Source organism: Anarrhichthys ocellatus, unplaced genomic scaffold (assembly GCF_004355925.1).
Source record: "Anarrhichthys ocellatus isolate YVR2014 unplaced genomic scaffold, GSC_Weel_1.0 scaffold33, whole genome shotgun sequence".
In the NCBI taxonomy this organism is placed as follows: Eukaryota; Metazoa; Chordata; class Actinopteri; order Perciformes; family Anarhichadidae; genus Anarrhichthys; species Anarrhichthys ocellatus.
In genome coordinates, this window is record NW_022280063.1 from 1690492 (window position 1) to 1711454 (window position 20963).

At 43.2% G+C, this 20963-nt stretch overlaps 1 protein-coding gene across 2 annotated transcripts in view; it reads left to right on the top strand.

Annotated features, from left to right (window-relative positions):
* The window catches only part of slc2a13a (solute carrier family 2 member 13a), a 50020-nt gene that overhangs the window by 22336 nt on the left and 6721 nt on the right, over positions 1-20963 (top strand). For both annotated transcript variants that reach the window (XM_031865767.1, XM_031865768.1), the window contains one exon: positions 7420-7528. In XM_031865767.1, the coding sequence (XP_031721627.1) occupies positions 7420-7528 (109 nt within the window). The remainder of the gene's footprint in view (positions 1-7419; positions 7529-20963) is intronic.

Consider the following 20963-nt stretch of genomic DNA (forward strand, 5'->3'; position numbering starts at 1 on the left):
TGGAGAACTGAATGACAGCATTGCCAGTCCTCCTATCATTTGGACAATATTCAATTTAGTTTTATTCACTTGTACTCAGAAGTATTTACATGGAAGTGCAGTGCTACAAATATAGAAAGATGCCAGCACAAGGTTGAAATGATAAAAGCACAGTATACAGTGTTAACCCAAAACGTATTAGTGTAAGTACTACTATTAGGAGCAAATTAAGGATACAAGGATACTAGTTCAAGCAGAGCACTGAAATCCAATTTCATTCATGCTTTGCAAAAAAACATAATGGTACATGAAAGGATGTATAATATCGCTTGATGTTCTCGTCTTCCATTTCTGGTGATTAGATGGTGAACCAAGTCCAGCAGAGTCCTGGCAGTGAGTGGCTTTACTCAGCTGCTCGGATAGTAAACACTGTGTGTGAGATGTGTGTTTTGGCTGGAGGTGGGCAGACATATTGGGCGGCTGTGGCTCAGGAAGTGGAAGGATTGTCCCCTAAGATCGCTCCTCCAGTCCGCACGTCGGAGTGCTCTTGAGCAAGATACTGAACCCCGCTCCCGAAAATGCAGAACAGTTTCATGCAGGAAGAAACTGTGCAGTTTAAAAAGATAACCAACAACACTTGTCAGCAGTCTTCAAACTATCTATAATGAGTTCCGTGTGGGTCACTGTGTTGCGGAATAATCGGCGAGGAAGCGCAACGGGGAACAAATAGAGAACAAAAAAGAGCGTCTTCCTCCGAGCTCTCCGCTCCTCTGCTCCGCTGTAGGTTTTAAGCAGCTTATTAATAATTGAGCGAGGAGAGTTGTGCGATGGCAGATCTATCATGATTCCCCCCTCTGCGCCTGTCACAAGCCCTGCATGGCCAGATGGATATTGAATCAGCCGCTTTCACGCAGTAGTTTTTTTGGGGGAGGCCACAGGCAGGCCAGTTGCATTATTTCTCCACTCAAATATGTGATAATGAATTTCAGGCGGCGGCGCATGAGTTGGCTCAGACTGTAGAAGAAAATCCCCAGATAAGACAGGATGTGTGAAAAAAGGAACACAGTATTTGAATGCGTAATTTGTGTGTATATTTAGTTCAAAGGCAGTTTTTTTCTTTTCCCACAATGGTGTATCTTCCATGTGTTATGGAGCTATTATGAAATGCATATCACAGTGTGTGTGTGTGTGTGTGTGTGTGTGTGTGTGTGTGTGTGTGTGTGTGTGTGTGTGTGTGTGTCCAGAAAAATTGTTTCGACTGCAGAATAATGAGATATGAAATGGAAAATGTGTGTGCATAGTTTCTGTGTGTTTGTGTGTATTTCTGCCTGTTTCCCTTAGGCCATCGAGCTCTGTCGTTTCTCTCTCTGTCACACACACACACACACACACACACACACACACACACAGACACATTTATTTTCCTCTTCTTTACTCATATCCCTCAGGACTAACTACCCACCAGTTTTGGGTCAAGCTGGCAAGAGCAGCAGCTTGTTGCATAACATTTGTTTGAACATGCGGGGAGTGCTGGATAGCCGGAGTTTACCCACCGAGTTGTCATCAAGGGGCCAGGAAATCACTTCTGTTCGCAAAAATTCGCTGTGTTACTTCTCACTTTAATGACGGACGGAGTGTCTGCGCAGATGTCTAACCGCTGAATAATAGAAATCTCAGTTGGTAAAATCAGATGAGGGTTTAAAAGATGCATGCGCCTCTCTGTCATGTCCCCCTCTCACCTTCAGGTATTAGCTCTGGCGGCACGATCTGATTCGGGGGTTACATAAACAGGCGGTGAATCCTCAGCACTTTTCAAAACCAAAATGGATGAACTTTAAAAATACACCCAAATCTCTGAATGAACTGTTGGTGGTCGAGTTGCATTTTGGGTAATTTAAGGGCCAGGTTTTGAGGAAATGATATCCCCCTTCGGATAAATGTTTGACACCAAAGAAGTGGAAGTAGAATACTTTGTCCAAAACGTAAAAAAAAGCAAGAAAATATATTTTATAGGGCTATAAAGATATCATTTTTAAACCTGCTATATCTGCTCATTATTGTAATTTTGTGTGAATATTTTACTTTGGTGAAAGTATCAAGTGGCAATTCTACTACTGCATGCTTCCATAATGTTGCTAATACAAATTAATGTTGAATTAATGTAAGCTGCAGTGTCATTCTTGTATATTTAGTCCTGTCAGTCAGTATATGTGTGTGTGTGTGTGTGTGTGTGTGTGTGTGTGTGTGTGTGTGCGTGCGTGTGCATGAGTGTTAGTCCACTCATTCATCCATCTATCCATCCAATGCGTCTGTCTGGTGCTCCTGGCAACCGCCGGCCCCTCGGTGCCCTTAGATAAACACAGCTGCTCCCCTGCATCTGCAGACGCTGACAAGATTTGATCGGCTCCACTTAAAATGCCGTTCCCCCCCCCCCAACGCTACAGGTCCAGAGTGATTCTCCAGTGATTGTCCATAAAAATGCACCAATCGAGATCCGTGCTCCCTGAAAAACATATAGCTTCTCCGTGGCGTTATCCAAACAACGGGCCCGCACGCCGTCCATCAGCTTCACGTGGAGGTTCCGGGGAGCGACCCGCTTATCTCAAGTAAACACAGCCTCTCTTACATCTTCCTCAGCTGATTTTGATTTTCTTCCTCTCAACATGCCTCCGCTTGACGTCGAGAGTGGGCCAACCGAAGATACAAAGAATACAGAAATAAAGGCTTCCTCAAGTGCAAGTATGCTAATTATAAAGACAAACACAAAAACAGGAGAAAACCGTTTCTCTCAAAAGCAGAGAGACCGCAGTTCACGGTGCTATAACCTCGCTTTAGTTCAGTAAAACACTTTTTTTAAATAAATCTTTACTGGCTCAGCCTACAGTCCGTACAAAGTACATAAGTGGCCACTTTGAACATAATGGTTTCATCACTCCAGAGGGCCTGCAATCATAATCCTTCTCAACCATCCAAACATAAAGCAGAACATTGCATTTTTTTGTATGTAAACACCATTATGAGGAATTAGGCTATAACTGAGTCACTGTAGGTTCTACCTGTTACTGTAAATGAAAGTGTGAGAAACTTTGAGAAGCAAAACTTCTGTTCAACTTAAAGCGATAGTGTTTTTTTTATTGTAACCCCTGCTTGCCTTGCAGTCCCTTTCCTTGTTGTTTAGTGACTCCAAACGGGCTGCGCAGTCCTTCTAAAAGCATCCGTTGCAGTTACAGACCTAACCTCTATTCTCCATTAGTCCTGACCCGTCCTGACTGTGTAAGTATGATGTGAGGTGTCATGATCCTACTGATGAGGAAGCTGAGGAGAGGTGAGAAGGGAGAGAAGAGGGGAAGTATGGGGGAGAAATAATTAGAGGGGAGGTGGGGGTTTAAGTGGGAAGGCTGCAGATTGCCTGCTCAGATTTCGGTCCTTGATTGCAGCCCTCCCGGTTATGTAAGTGAAGTCCGCTTTAAGCCACTTCCTCTCTGACGACACAGTGATTGGATGGATAGAAAGAGCTATTCTCTTATAGACTGGCTTCTATCTTCATAATTCCTCCGGTGCCTCCATCCACCGGGTCATTGGGCCTCTTTTGTTTCCTTGATTGCCCATTGTTCAACTCCGGCTTTTCCTCCCGGCATTGACCCATATCTACATCACCGATTTACAAAGGCTTCACTAATCATTAACCGTGAGCCTCGCGGATGGTTGCTTGCCGATGTTCCTGGAAAGCGAGCCGCTGTATATTTCATTAAGCCTGTGGCACGTGTTTGAAGAAAAAGAAGAAACATCTGACAGGACCAACGGTGGCAAACGGGCGCTCTAATTGGCCGTGGGGGGGTTGTTATGCGGGAGAAGTCAGGGTGTCTCCTGAAAGCAGGTAGCCGAGGAAGAGAGCTAATTGGCGGATTCTTCAGTGAATATCAAAAGAGAAGAAGAAGAAGAGGAGGGGGGCGCCGGACCTGGCTCTCATTAAAAACACATCCCGGGCTTCCCTTGCTCACTTTACAAACAAATCGTGGTCGTATGGTCTTTAAGGACGGCTATCAGCATTTGCAGGAATGAATGCTGATAAGACGTCAAATCAAAGGGTCCTCCGTGCAGGTAGCGATGGCGGAGGGATGATCACAGAGCTCGTGTGGGTAGATTGACTTAAGAAAAGAGAGGCATGCCTTTGGAGTGAGTTGTGTGTGTGTGTGTGTGTGTGTGTGTGTGCTGCCTACATCTAGGTTTTAATATCAAATTCAGTGCTCATCCCTCATGAGAGATGGTCTGTTCTGACTTGTATCCGTGCATCTAGCATGGGATCTACACCTGAACGTGTCAGGCTTGAGGTTTAAAGGTAATAGTGGTGTTGCAGTATAGACTGAATGAAGCGAGGCAGATATGGTTGGAGAGGTTCAATGACGTGCAATCACAGCAGCGCTGCGAGACCTAATCACTGTGCTTGTGTCTTGCTGGTTGCCGGCTGGCTTGTTTTCCATTGCCATCTTTCTTCTTCAATATGTCATCTGATTGAATTACAGCTGGGTGGTGTTCAGCCGAGGAAGTGAAGATGTGTGTTTTGTGAGCCTTTGTGTATGTGTTCGTGCGTGTATTTAAAAACGGTGTGTCTGGGCGTATACAAATGAGTGTAAATGTGTCTATTTGCATTCTAACTTTTTGTAGAAAGAAGCATATATGTACTGTATCGTTAACCCCCAAGGCAGCAATAGGGAGTAAGACATTGTGTCTGTTTGATTGATTGTATCTGAATGTGTTTATGTGTGTGTTTCCATGGCTGTGTGTGTTCGGCCCGAGTAAATTTAGCTCTCCTTCGGGCAGCCATCAGGTCTCCACTCTCTCCATAGTTGACTCCGGCCCATGAATCCTGATTTCCCTCCCAGCTAATCAGATAACGGTCCTCTGCTCTGGTCTCCAGGGATCAACCAATCAAACTCCACCACGTTAGTGCCATGGAAATGGCTCTGCCCATAAACGCATCACTTCCTCTTCACTGTCTGGGGTTAGAGCCATGCTTCACATTAAAACTTGACTTTGAAAAGCTGAAACGGAGACTGACAGTAGCTTGTTGACAAAGACCCCAAAGTACTTGTAATTTTCAAAAACAAGCCTCTATTATTTGCGTTTTTTAGCACTATTTTTCAAAAATATTTGTAAGCCAAGCAGGCTAAAGCATACATTTAAACAACAGTTGACATTTAAAGAAAGAATGTAAAGAAAGCTGACCTTATTTGGCTATATTTAACTTTAGCACCCTCAAACCAAAGCCATCATTTGTTCACTATAGCTACAACGGCACAAATATGTCGAGTCAGCGGATGGTAACACACAGTAGTCAGTGGCTGTCAGTAATAAACACGCTATCATCACAAAGGCTTAACCGATGTCTTGGCTGCCATTCGAGAACTCTATTCTATCTTTATCGCTCTGTGATGCAACACTAATTACATTATAGTCCCTCATTGGAAGCCCTGCATATAATTGAGCTGTAAACTGTGATATTTATAAATTTTCTCCCTGTTTTCCAATCCATGCTAATGTTGAAGTACTTTTCTGTGTGGCATCAGAGTTGGGGACCAGTCATTGAACAAACTCTTCTGTTTTTTTCGTGGAACAGATGGTATAATTACATATAAATTGTCTTGAATTAGCCTAAATAGAAAGCAGATAAGGCTAAAACTTTCCATCTAATGATTGCTAATTTAATAACATAAACATAACGAAAATGTGCAGAACCTGTTTATGTAGTTCAGGTGTGAAATTGAGACTTAAGTTATGTATTAGGATGCCTCAGAGTGGTCTTTGAAAACTGCTTCTCTTGAAATTGACAACAAGTGGCTTCTGCGAGGAAAAAATGCGGAGGATTTTTCGCTGAAAGCTGAAAAAGCCTCTTTCAGCATTTCAGAATCGAGGGGGAATCAAAGACGATAACGCTCCTTTGAGAAGTCGGCCGTGGAAAAGCAAAGCTTGAGTGTGTTTGTGTGTCAGCGGGAGCCTCCTTTACAGACTCTGGTCTGCTCGTCAAACTGCTAAAGGAGATGTTCACTGGCCCAGAGTCCTCCCACACACAGCTGCTCCCAAATAATCAGCCTGTGTGTGTGTGTGTGTGTGTGTGTGTCTGTAGCCTTTTTTATGATATGTCTATATGTGCTTGTGTTTGCACAGCCACACAGTGGCACACAGTCCTACCTGTGTGTGTTCAGGCTTGTTTGTCTGATCTCTTGGCATCGTGTGCGTCTCCCTCTTTATCCGACAGCTTCGTGCCTGTCCAGCCGCTCTGTCATCCCATTAAGACTTCTCCTCCCCAAGAAGGGGTCTGTCTGTGTGCCTGTGTGTGTGTGTGTGTGTGTGTGTGTGTGCTGGAGATCACAGTGTGCATTCTGTTGCTGAGCCAATTGGGACTCAAATATTTGTTTCATCCCAAACTGAGATATCCACCATCTGAGGAATAGGAGGAGAGAGAATAGAAGGCAGCTACTGTGCTATGCTGATCCTCCAGAGAGACATTGCTTTTTACACTTTTTACAGCAGCACCGCCGCAGGGGAGGTCAGAGGTCAAAGTAACAGAGCAGCATCTCTGGAGCTAACAAAGCCTCAGTGACATGTGCAAAGAAATGTCAGGACGGCAGACGGTTGCTGTCACAGAAGCTCCAACTTAGTTCTTCCGACATGTGATTTATCTGTGTGTACTTTTGAAATATAAACATACTGGATATTTTGGTGTTTCTTGATAATTCCCATTAAAGTAAATGTGTTTTTACTTGTGTTTAATAAATGGTTCAACATTGTGGGAAATATACTCGTTTCCTTTCTATCCAAGGGTTTGATGAGAAAATCGATACCACTTGTCTGATGTCTGTACGCTGAATATCAAGGTGTCAGCATATATGAATATCAGCAGCCACTTAGCTTAGCTTAGCACAAAGACTGCAAAAAGGGAGAAACGGATAGTTCTGCTCCATCTGAAGGTCACTGAATCTGCCTACCAGCCCCTCTAAGGCTCACCAATCAACACTAATCATACGGTATCTTATGCTATGTCTTATGCTAAGCTAAGCAGCTTCTGGTGGTAGCATAGCATTTAAAGTCCAGACATCAGAGAAGGATTGATCGTCTCCTCTAACTCTCTGCAAGAAAAGTTAACTTTCTCTTTAAAGTTTGTTGTGTTCTTTCGAGCACTTCATCCATTTCATGCAAAAGCAAGTTAAAACGTGAAATAAGTTTCAAAGTAATAATTGGCAAATGGACCCATATGTACTATATTAATATGCAGTCCCAAAAGATATTATGTTTAAACTCAGAAATCAGAAACATCAACACTACTATTCTCTGGGGTTTTGGTTCTTGTTATGGTGGTTAGCTGGTTTTGGAATGAACCTCTCTTAGTGCCTTCATATCAGAAGAATTCATTTGGGCTGTGCCTTTTGCTTGTGTCTGCAGAAGGCCCCGTGATTTGGAGGATGCTGACCTACCCCTCCACTCGGCGAGCCCTCCTGGTGGGCTGCGGTCTTCAGATGTTCCAGCAGCTTTCCGGAATCAACACGGTCATGTGAGTGAAACCGTCCACCGCAATACAGAGTCTGCAGTGGCCAGCGTGTAATGAGAGGCATAATGAGACACTTATTAAGTATGCAGCTGTTTCGGAGTTAAATCTCTATCAATTTGAACCATGCTCATCTTAGTATCCCTAGACTAGTAAGTGAAGTCTAAGTACAGTACTGCCTCTACGTTAGACCAGCTAAATAACTGCTCAGGTGCTTCGCAGGTTGACCAATTAACCGTACTATGTACCCAGACAGATACACGCAAGTCAGTGCCACAAGTCAGTGCAGTTGGAGAGAGTTGTTGATTGAGGACACATGCGCAACAAGCATGTCTGAAGTATTGTCTTGCATTTACTGATTTAGTTCAGTTCACTTGCACCAGAGAAACCTCACCAAGGCCGACTGAAAATGTCCATCAGGAGTGAGAATTTAGCTCAGGATGTTAAATAACTAATGAAGGCAGAGACCAGATTATCAGTAGTCCACAGAAAGCCTACCTGTGGCATACTGTGGTGTGCAAATTATTTACCTGGAAGGACGGGTATAGCAAAAAAACCCTGATGGAATGGCAGCTGGTGAATCTTTTTGCGTATAAACCCCGGCCTTCTAAAAGACGTGCACCTAAGCTTTGACTATAAATAAAAATGGAAAGCAGTAGCATATGCAAGAAATTGTTTCCGCTGTAATTCAGACCAAAGTACATTCAGTGACATTCAAAGTCACGCAATGCTCAGGCAGAAAATATCACCGTCTTGTAAACACGCAGCCCACTCATCCATTTTTAATGAGACCAGCAAAAAAGTTGAACTTTTAAGCGCATGTTTAGCCACTTGTGACCTGTAATTGATATGGTAGATGAACTGATTGTTGCCATGATAACTTTCCAGCATTGTTAAATCTTGTTAACTGCTACATAGTGTTCTATTTAGCATCTCGTGGATCTGTTGCTCTAATCCACCGAACTGGAATGTGGTCCGTTGTTTTCATTTGTACCTTTAAAGTTACTGTGAGGAACTTTTAACTGGTTATGAAACAGACTCAATTTAATACCGATGCCTCTATATGACCTACATTAGTAAACGAGACCATCAGCGAGAAGATTGGCTATTTCTTTACAGTTATCCTTAATGCTTTGTCAGGACCAGGACTGAGCAGGGCGGACAGTCACACTGCTGCAGTGATATTGGAAGTTTTGTAAGGGGACTCTGGGGCTTTTGTCCACAGGGACCGCCAAAATCAACACAACATTTCTCAGAGTACCTTTAAGCAGCAGCATCTTGCACTTTTTACTGTTTTCAGTCTGAACTCTTAGTAACGGAGGCATAACCATCAAGTGCATATACAAACATTGGCAATAGTAATCTGTTGTAACATACTTGACACCACGAAAAGCTTACATGTGCCACTTGGGGCTGTGTGACTTCGTCACTCATCTTCCTCCTCGATCACATTGCCATTGAAAAGGGAAGTTCAAATGGGTTTTTATCTCTTTGGCCCTCAGCGTTAACCTAAACAAGGATGATACATGACAGTGAATCTGCGTGTCACCAGCCGTTCCTTTCAACGCAAGAGAGATCCTGACGGATGTGTTTGGATTTGCAGCACAGTATTAAATCATAAAACATTTCTTCCATATTTCACAACGCGCGATACACCGGGGGGGGGGGGGGGGGAGCAGTGGCCTCGTTGCATCACTGCTCACTTGCCTGCGAAGGGACGGTCCACCTTTCCCCTTTTATTCTTTTTTATCTCTCCATCTGAGGGAGATTGTGTCATCTGTCTCTGTCTCCTCTCCCCTTGGAGATCAACTATATTACTTGCTCTGTAAACAAGACATGTGCTGTTGCTTAGCAACCGTCGGAGGTGAGAGAGCGATTGGAGGAGCGCGTGTTTTGTGTGCGAGTCCGCGTGCATGAAACGTGAGACTGTGGACTGTGTGTGTGTGTGTGTGTGTGTTGTATGGACGTTTGCATATGTGTGACATTCAGCTGTGGTTAGCAGAGGTGACACACTGGATCGGTCACAAATCTCTATAAATATGTTTCCGTCTCGCTCACTGGATGTCTGTCTCTCTTACTGTACATTCGTCTCCATCTCCTGTTGCCAACAGTATGAACAGCACAGGGGACAAATTGAATCCGTCACTACTTTCCCCGTCCGCCTTTCTTCTCTCTCTGACTTGCGTGTCTCTCTGAAAAGGTCTGCCTTGCCGGTTTATCCGTGTGTTACACAAAGCATTCATGCGTCTTTGATCGAGATGGTGTTTAGATTGTGTGATGTTTGTCACCTGGCATTAAAATGTGTCTCAGGTTTACAAATTGAAATCTGACTGCCCTTTATTATTTGCACAAACACCCGCTGTGGCTTCCTTTGGGGATAATTGCGTCCTTCAAAATCGACGTTAAAGACCTCATCCTGTTGACAATCAATTCCTGAGGATAATGTCTCAGTTTGAGTCGTTTCCTTCGCTCCACTTCCTGGAAGGAAACATTTTGTACACGTCCAAGTGCGCTAGAGATGTATCATTGCAGCAGTTTATTATCCACGCCAGGGAAATCATGCAGGGGATTTGTTCGCGTGTGTGCAGGTGCGGCCGTCCGTGAGTAAGTGAGTGAGTGAGTGAGTGTGCACTTGTGAGTCTGTCAACCGACAGTTTGCTATCAAATAACAGCCAATGATTGCCTGCATTCATCATCGCTTGTTTTTGAGTTTGAAGTGTGTTTTACGACGCCTTGCAGCCCGCTGGTCTAGACCAGATCTGTGAGACCAGCCCGCGGGACGTCAACGGGAAATTAGGAATAAAACTAAAAGAAGTGTTTTTCTAACGTAGGTAAATTGACGGACATCTGAGGCTTTGCTAGCTAAGCTTCACATCTCCACCTCAGACATTCAACCTGACTTCACTGAACTGACAAACAGAGAATGAGGTAATTGGACTACAAACAATAGTAATACAAGTATTAATTTTGCAGAAACATGATCCCTCCCAGTGTTTTACTATTACATATGGATATTACATGTGTATATTTGTTTGGATCATTATTCCTGCTGCAGATTTTTAAGGTGGAGCTCATTTTAACTCCTTTATACCCTTTAGGAAGGGTTTGAAATATGATAATGTGCAAAGTAACTAGTAACTAAAGCGGCCAGACAAATGTAGTGGAGTAAAAAGTACAATATTTCCCTCTGAGATGTAGTGGAGTAGAAGTACAAAGTTGAACAAAATGGAAATACTTTGAATTTGAATTTGTACATAAGTACAGTACTTAAGCAAATTATATTTAGTCATATTCCACCACTGATCATAACATTTACTCTTACCACTCGCAGCTTATCAAAACCATACAGTGTACTGCTTTTTATAAAGAGGTGGAATAATATTGGGCAGGATTGAGTTCAGTCTATTGGTCCGGCCCTCCAGTTCCTGTCTCTCATGTGGCCCCTTGGGAATAATAATTGCCCACCCCTGGTCTAGACGGTGGTTAGCCAATGGTGGGTTGAGTTCATGCAATCATACATTGAAGCTGTGGTTGCTGCAAACACACCTGGCGGAGATCTGCAACTTTCTTTAGTTAGCAAATTCTCATTTGGTCAGATAGATTGAAGGTTAGGAGTATATACTGTCGTGCTATGTTGTTAATGGACACTATTTCTAACTCTCACAGGACCAACTCTGCAGACAAACAACTGTCAGGAGTTTGTCTTGTGATGTTGATGGATCAGACAAGTTCAATCAGGGGAAATAAGTGAAAACACCTGTGCCGACTGACCATGGATGCGGGCTTTAACAAGGAGAGTGGAGGGGGTTTAGTAGTTTTGAACTCCTTCCAGGCTGCATTTATTTTCGAGGGATTAAGTCTGTCTGTCATGTCAATCATCCAGGATGTGTTCATTTCAGACGTTTGTGTATTGGTCATTTTGTGGCTCTAGCTATGTGAAGGATATAGTACTCAGGTTGTGCAATTCAGAACTGCGATTCACAAGAAAATTATAAAAAATACTTTTAGACGAAACGTCATCACATCACGGTAGTATTTTGTATCGCCAGGATCCGGATCAGAATGCAAACAGACCGGCCCGGTTCTTCTGAGGGAGCTTGCAATCACCAGCAGACAGACTATAGCCAGACAACGTAAGATGTTGACCCAGGACACTAGTAGGTGACGAGGTGCAGTTGTGGAGGCGGGCAGCAGGGATGAAGGGAGGGACCTACAGGTGTGCAGGAAAGGGGACTTTTATATTAAATTATCCGCATGTTTAGAGTACATCATGTCCTCAAACTGCGGGAAAAATAAATCAATAAATGAAGCAAGAAAAGATAACGATTCTAGACACAATCTTTGAGTGTCTGGTCAACCAGGTGAGGGGAAAATAACACACCAGTCCCTTCAAATCTTAAATATCTTATAGCATGATAGTAATTTGATATATTTGATTGTTTTCTTGATTTCTCCCATCCATGTTCGTGCTGTATGCTTTTGTTATTATGGACCCAGCATTGTCGCTCATCCTGTGTGCTTCTTTCTGTATACTTTGCCAGCCTGTCTGTTTCCCAGCTGCCTTTTTGTTTCCCGTGTGAAGCTGCCAGGCCAGCCCTATTAGCCGGTGAGATACAAAGGAGGTCTGGGGAGACGGTGAATCAGCCGGGCTTAGCGACGAGCCCCAGCTGCTTTTTCCTCAGCTAACGAAAAAAGGGGCGGTGAGAGTAAACTGGCAGACTGGCAAAAAAAAAAAGTTGCAATTCGAACTAGCAAGCACATTATTGTCTGTCGCTCTGCTCTAACAGTCTGTTCTCTACAGTTGGGAACTTGACAGGAGCGGATTGATGGAGTTCACAGATTTCTTTTTTTTTCTCTAAGTCGAATATGCTCAGACAAAGGCTACATTTGAGTTCATCTTTACACATTGTTCCTTTTGACGTCCTGCGCTCGAAGTAAGTGAGCCCCTCTGGCCGTCAGCAAGGGAATAAGGGAAAGTTAGAAACTAACAAACCATTTGATAGAGTTAGTTAACCCTTTTCCCAAAGGTCTGCATTCTCAGCCCTGAGTCACTCGCTGCTCCTGAGAAACGTATGTATGTCTGAATCCCAGTCTGAAAAAAACACTTGCAGATAACTGAGAGGGCTCTGGATATGTCACTGTGATCTCACAGGAATTTGTTCTATTATTATTCAATCAAAACAGCTCAGTGTGTCTCACTGTACCGTACCAAGCCACGGATGTTTGGTGCGAACTGGATACAATGTTCCAAGATGAGGCTCTGTTCGTTCCGGGGAACATTGAAACATTCCACATTCATTTAATGTTAAAGTCAGGCAAAGTCCCAAATTGGACCTTATTTTGGAGAAATATTTCAATTGCTGCCGTGAATTACACATATGATGTTTGTCAATTTAAAAAGATCATTTTGCAAGTCAAGAACATCTCGGTTTGTAGCATTGTAGCTTCAGAGAGAGAGGGTTATGACGTCACTTATGCGACTTTTGGGTGTTTAGTCTTTCTAGTTACGAATGTTCAGAGTGTTAAACTTAAACAGTTTTATGACAAAATGAGACTTTCTTGACGTGCAAAAAAAAATTATTATCGAAACTATTTTTTACGAAATTATTTCCCATGGTGGTCCGCTTTCTATACGTGTCATGGTCAAGAATGTCGGCTTTAGTGTGGTTAAGTTGTGATTTTACGTTCAAATGAGTGTTACAAATACTAAATCAACTACATTGTAATTAAAGCATAATGTAAAATGTAATAATCTTACATGTCCGTAGTTCACATGTGCTGTTAATTGGGTGGCTGAGGTGCAGAAAGAGAGAGGTGGCAGAGAGGCTGGCGGACTGTCACAAAGAGAACATTGTGACAAGAGTGGCTGGAAGTGGAGCGAGGGGGCCACTCCACTTTCATGGGAGAGGTGTGAATCCACCGTGGTGGCATCATCACACGGAGTCCCTGCTGAGCTCCTTTCTTTCTTTCCTCTTCTCATACTCAACGTGACTGACAACATGCTCATCCAAATCAAACAGCTGAAGTTGATCAAGCCACTCGTCTCCACCATTCATTAACGGCGAACTCCCTCAAAGATGGCGGGTGGGGATGATCAGTGCTTGTTCAGCTGCACACTTGGTGCAGGTCCACGTCACATATACTTGCATGCAAATGAGTTTCCTGAGTGGCAGTGTGCGGTCTAATCACATGCATTTTATGCAGACGGGTTCGGAGGATCTTCATCCAAACTTTTGGTTCAGCAGCGATATTCCAGTAAAACACACAACCAGTGAATCCAATTAGAAGTAATTAGCAGACATGTGGGTGAAATCACTCTCTTTATGTTAGTTACAGATATGTCACTTGGGCATCACCGCTTTTGATTGACTTTCGGTATAACATTTAGAGAACAGACTTGGTGTAGAGCAGCAGCAAAAAGCAGTTTATTAAACTAAATAAAATCCACAAAAATAGTGACGTTATGTATATTTTTTATTTATATGTTTTACGTTTATTTACCAGATAAGTCAAATGGGAACCATGTTGCCATTTACAACGACGACCTGGCTAAAAAAGGCAGCAACAGGAATCAAGTCGTTACAAAAGAATAAAACATAGAAACATCTCAATCAAACTCATATAAAATGTATATATATATATATATATATATATATATATATACCTAGTCTATGTTATGTTTTGATTTATGTGGTTATAGATGAAAAACCTGCAGGAACAGTAGACCTCCTAAGGAGCTTGTTTTTGTTGTGACCACAGACATGATCAGAACTGAACACTGCAGAATATCATGACAGGTATGCGAGTACATGCACATGGTCACACAACACTATTACATGCCTCCCTGCCCTCACTCACACACACACTCACACACACACTCCGGTCAGCGGAAGCCTGTGTGATGAGAGATGTATTTGTCAATAATACATCTCTCAGGAACCAGAGAGAGTGTCAGGTGGTGCGTCTGGTCTGCTTGTCTTTCTGCCAGCGTGAGTTGGTGTCCCTGAATGCCTCTCCGCCTGACTGCCTGCCAATGGATGAAAGGATGGATGGGTTTATAGATCACATAGATAGACAAATAGATGGATGCATCCTGTGACAGCGCTTCTTTCTCCACTATTTTTCTTCCAATCTCTCCACCTTTCCCACTCCGTTCTGTTCGCTCGTAAATGTGGAGAAATGCGGTACAGCAGTGGGTCAATTAGATATCACCCCTCCTCATTAGCCACCGCATCATTTAGATTGAATTAGCCACATAATCTGGCATGTAAAGGTCAGCATGGGCTGGTGGGGACGGCTGTGTGTTTGTTTGGATCTTGTCTGGGGGGGGAGGACGGAGAGAGACGAATTGAGCAGGAGAGGGGAGGCAAAAGAGACAGATAGGGTAGGACAGAGGAAGGAAAAATGACTGATGGTGATGAGGCGGAGGAAGGTGTGGAGGGGGGGTCAGGGCCGATGACAGGCAGAGGGAGGGTGAGATAGATTTATGTAGGAAGACAGAGAGGGAACAAGAAAGAGTTAGAAAAACCATGTGTTCTTTCAGTTGTTGTTTTTTGCTGTTCCTTTGGTACATTCTCTAACAGGCAGTATGACAAGGTCAGGCATCATTTGAAAGAAAAGTATTCCTGTCATGTTAGAGTAATAAATGATTAGGCTGCATATTGCTGCAGTCAACTTGTGAAGTAGTTGGCGGAAAGTCCAGGTGTGTATTCCTCGCCCAGCTCTGCAGGAGACAGTCAGTGTGTATATTTTGGTTGGATATCTGTGGTCAAGATGACATTTTTCCAACTTCTGTTGGAAGTACTTTTTGTACTTCCTTCTTTACGTTCAGCAAAACGCCTAAAACGTCTTCGTTTACGGACAGCACGAGACACGGCCAATACTAGCTGACATGAAAGAACAATTAAAACGTATTCCTGAAGACATCTATCTATTCATCTCTTGTTTATTTGTCAGATGGCCAAGGCGACATGTTTTGTTTCTTCTCCTCTTGTTTACAGGCTGATTACATCCATGTGTAGCCTACAGCGCCAACTTCTGACCAACCTACGCTGTCGATTATTTGCTCCAGTCTAGTCAATGGAGACGCGTTTGTTTACTTAAAATTAGCTTGAGAATTCAATGTTCATTCAACTTGTGATATGTTATAAATTCTATTCTATCATTGTAAAAAAAAAGGACCTAAAATAAAAGATCCCACTGATGCCTTGAGAAACCATACATTGTGGTGTTTTATACCATGTATCTATTGCATGATAAATAAAGATGATAATGTGATAGAATATGATAGGATGAGTGCGAGTTGTTGTCAGTGGGCAGTTGGGTGTTTGGTTGTTGACACGGGCCAGTTGGCCCTCACAGATGGTCCCACAGACAAATGTCATGTTGGAAATGTCACGAAACGCCAGTTTTTACATGGTCACTCTGCTGGCAAGACAGCAAGTAGCTGGCAGAGCCCACTCGGTTGTGTGCGTGTGTGTGTGTGTGTGTGTGTGTGTGTGTGTGTATGTATGTTGAGAGAAATGCCAAAATCCACAGTTGTTGTTTTTTGTGTTCCTGTGTGTGTGTGTGTGTGTGTGTGTGTGTGTGTGTGTGTGTGTGTGTTTGTATGTTTTCAAGTATTCATAAGTAGCTTAACCATGCCAACCTCCTCCACTGTCTCCAATGGAGTCGCAGCGAGATTCCTCTACAATGAGAAATATTCTAATACTCTCTTCTAATGAAATGCACACAGGAACACATTACCCCTCACTTCAGCGCAAACATCTCATTTGCTTAATAGCAAGATGTCATTTTGTGAAGCATGCTTACTCTCCGGATGGAGCGGCACTTACAATGTGTATCGTACACATTTTAGCAGAAGGCTTGTACATCCCAGGAAGCCATGTATAACAAGGAGGAATTATAGCAAAACGTCTGATAGACTGACGCTCGTTTTTGAGGTTTTTTGTCGTCACCCACACAGGTGTTTTCACTTGTGTTTCCTGATTAGACATCTTCTCAGGACTTGGGCGTGGACATACTGTGCTTGGTTGACGTCTCCCTCAGTCCTTTGTTAGCTCTGTTGGTTCAGTTTGAGCCCTTTAGGGCGGGGCAACTCACACCTTTGTCCTTGTTTTGCGGAAGACTTTTTGACTTGTCACGGTAGGAGATAGTCGATAGTCGGTATGTATTGTATACTGCGAACTATACTAACGGTTACGTTTGCCATTACCAGCAGACTGACCGGTCCAAGCCACCGCTGAATGAAAATTGTAATATGTGTATTATTTTAAGGCAAATTAAAATGATTCAATATTTGAAAGATTTTATTATTTTCTACACTACGTTATATGTTAGCTCCCACGTTTTTCCTCTTAACTGGGCCTTGCCATCTTTCGAAAGTTATTTTATCCAACAGGTTGATTATTTGAACCATTGCACAGTTTGAAGAAATGCAATGCATTTCGGGGGCATTTCTTGCATACAAGGGAAACGCACCACACACTCAATTCTACGTCCTACCATGTGATTTTTCAAACGGAGATTGAATTTAACTTGAAATTAGCGCTACTTACATGCAACGTTTCGCTGTTTTTACATGCTTGCATGATCCGGCCTTTAAGCTGTAATTTGATCCGCCCTATCAGGTGCAATGAAGCAAAGAGAAGGAGATGTCAATCAAACCGAGTGTACACACAGTTCTGTGAAGAGGTTTAATCAGGACCAATAAACAAAAACACTTGTGTGGATGACCATAGACGGCCCTTATTTACTAACTTTTGTGAACCCCTTAAAATGAATTTTATTCGCAGTGGTATACGTACTGATTGCCGTAACTGCTGCAGAAGTGTTGCCCCGTGTTTCTTGGTGACGTATGCGTGTTCATTTTAGCCACTTCATGGGGGTCAGCCGGGCAGAGCAAGGTGTGTTTTTAGTCTGTAACGATGCTAGACATCTGCAGACGTTTGTGTGGTGTGTGTGTGTGTGTGTGTGTGTGTGTGTGTGTGTGTAGTTCTGAATAAGAACATTCAATCTGCAGTGTAGCTATTTGGGCTAATCGTTTTTTGTTCCAGAGCATAAATGTGATGCAGCTCCGTGTTCGCATGCATTCATTTGAAAAATAGGCCAGTTCCCATGAGGATCTCTATCTCTCTGTCTCCGCAGACACATCTTTTCCTGTCTGTCCATTTGTTCTCGTTTTCACACCCGCATCCCTCCTCCTCTATATTCTCCGAACCATTCCTTCCTCCTCTCACCTTTCCATCCTTTTTTCTCACTCACTTCCTGCTCTCTTCCCCCTCTCCCTGCCTCCTTCTGTTTCTCCTCTCTCACACCTTAGTCTCTTACTCAGTGAGTCGGTCACTCGCTCGTTCATTCGCACCCACTCGATCGCTTGCCCACTAACGGACACACTTACACTTGTTTGCTCGCTCAATCTCCCTCTCTCGCTCTCTCTTTGTTGCCTTACCGCGTGGATCCTTCCCTCTAAATCTATACTATTAAGTTTCATAATGAGATCAGCGCTCCCGTCAATAGGTCGCACTCTGTTTGAGCGTTCTGTCTTCTAGACGAGGGAAGCCTTCCCATTAGTTCTCCTTCACACTCTCTCACGTATAGGTTTGTCATCGCTCATCATCAACGTCTCCAGCAGCGTCATGTCCTTCTCTGTCAATCAGTACCGGATAATTTAGCATGTTTTGGGACACGGATCACAGATAATTCAGCAAGGCCTTTTTTAATAAAGACTTATTGTTTACCTTCCAGGTTTGATTACCTGACGACGTAGCAATAATACCTGAACAAAAGGCTTTATGACATTCCAATAATAACTGATATGAGCTTTGTCTGGTCTGCTAAAGGTAAAGTTACATTTAAGCTAAACCTGAGGTTTGACTTCTTGCAGACGGACCTCTGATATCAAAGTCGCACACTTTCTACAGCCTACAGCCTCGGCTATACTTTCTGCAAGGATGTTCGCATGGACATTTTGGGATCTTTTCTCCTCGCCACAAACCCACATTGTCATAGCTCCTCAAAGTTCTCCATTTTTTCCTGTCGGCACAAAACTTAAAGCAGAAGCAAACCCTTTTCATATTGCTCTGGAATAAACTGAAAACAGTCTGAACGTTGGCAAATCAGACTCGAAACGTGGGAAAACCTTGCAAATGGTTTGCAGAAATGTGTGAGTTGTAGCTAAAAATAAATATGCTACGCCACCAGTGTGGGCCCTTTAGGACCGCATGCCGCGAACTCCCAAGAGTCAGCGGATCCAGTAATGTGTCAGTAAATGTCAACCATGAGTCAGCGGCATCCTCTCATCGCCACCCATGTGAAATGGGCGAAGAACAGCGGGGACACTGAGAACGCGATCAAATGCAAGAGGGAGAGGGAGTCGAGCGGAAATATTGACCATTATCTACGTCAATTAGCTCATTGGGGAAACAGCAGGCAGGCCTGTATTCAGTGGAAGTTGACAGTAGAAAGAAAATTGAATGACTTCTCTTAAAAGGAACTGCAATATATTTGCAGAGTCTGGTTTCAGGGATTGGATTTATTCCACTTTTAGCTGGCGATAGATATAAATTACTACCTGACAAGTTGGTGACATGCGATACAAGAACTAAATACATAAACGTAGCCGTGAAATGTGTAGTGTCTCTCTCTCTCTCTCTCTCTCCCGCTGCATCTGTCTGTCTCCCCGGCTGACGTTCACGTTGTCACTCTCCATTAATGTGCTGAATGGGAGGTTTGGACAGGAAGCGTGACAGGAGTGTGGATCCATGTTTCCATTTTCAGATCTGGGGTCAGGGCCAGATCACACCTTCCCGTGTTGGCTTCGCGCTGCCGCTCCGCAGGGTGTCTTATGTAAAAAAGACGGTGAGTGGGTGTTTGTGCGTGTGGGTGTTTGTGGGACAGAGAAAGGTGACATCTCCGTTGCTCAGTGTGTGTGTGAGTGTGAAACTCCCCTCAACCTCTCTTAATGCTTTTTATCTAAACAGAGGAGGACAACAACTGAATGGAGGTCAAACTAAAATGACTTCAATACAGCCTGATGATCATGGATCATTACCAGCGCACTGTGGTTTGGTCTTTGAGCACCTGGATCTTGATGGATTTAGTGTTGGACCATTTCCTAAATATTATGGGTTGATCTCTTTAGTTTAAGCTCAGAATTTAAAGCCACAGAGTTGCTGCATCATATTAGCATTTTCTTCATTTTCCTTCACTCGGTGCAGTTTATGAAATCACTGCAGGCTCCCAGAGGTCCAGGTAATTGGACCAAATCCAATGCTGACTCACCTCTGACACCCCCCCTCAGACTCCCTCTTATTAAAGCCAGTTTCCATCAATTGTTACTGTTTAATAACCTTACATTTTCTCCCACTCTCAGTAGTTATGAATTATTATGATTTTTTTATTATTCTTTTATTGAAGTCTGCTCTGAGTCTTTGAAGATCAAAAATGAAGACTAAGAATATATATTTTTGGACATTATATCAGACAACCTCAGAGGTACTTTTCATCCTGTTTGACTGCCTCGGAGCGTTTCCTGTCACTCTGCCAGTAGTGGGTGTTTCAGACTGAGAGGTGTCGCTTTCTATCAAGGGTGACAGTTTGAATCTGGCCCATTTAGGCTTGCAGCACTGCAAAAAACAAAACAATCATAAAGCTCAAGAATGTTATCAATATCATGGAGAAAAATACCCCCAAAAAAACAAACTAGCTTTGACTCATTGCCAGTTTATGTCGCCTCAATTAAAATGCATTTCCAACATGAAACACACTTCACTGTCTGTCACATTCCATTCCCAAATAAATAAGTAATTAAAGTACAAATTATTCAGCAAGGAAAATACAAACAACACAGACTCCCAGAAATGAACAATATGCCATCTTGGAGAATTTTAACGACATGCCAAAATAAATACCGAGCGCTGTCTTTAGCACAATGTTCTGTGTGTGTACCCATTAAAATGATGCATTCTCATCGGGGGGGGGGGGGGGGGGGGATCTTCCTGAGACTACTGAGCAGCAGCACTTCTTTATGCATTGATCTCTTGTACCAAAATATCAGTTTGCCTCTGACAGTTTGTCCCTCGACGCTGTGCGATGACGAGCAACAAAACAAAAAAAATGAGGCAAAACCTGATGCTCTCCGAAGACCTGCGAGGAGACACGAGGAATCAGAACGGACGCTGCATAAATCTTTTTCAAGGCCGCCTTTTGTCCTGCTAACAGCAAACAATTTAACATTTTTCTCAGGGGTGCACAGGATGAATATACACAGTTATCAGGAATTAGACAGGCACCCCTCGAGTGTCTGTTGGGGGGCTTCTAAAGTCATATCTGAGATGCTTTTAACACAAGAAGTTCTTTTTTGTTTTTGTAGGCTTTTACTCACAGTATTGAACTGTGTGTGTGTGTGTGTGTGTGTGTGTGTGTGTGTGTGTGTGTGTGT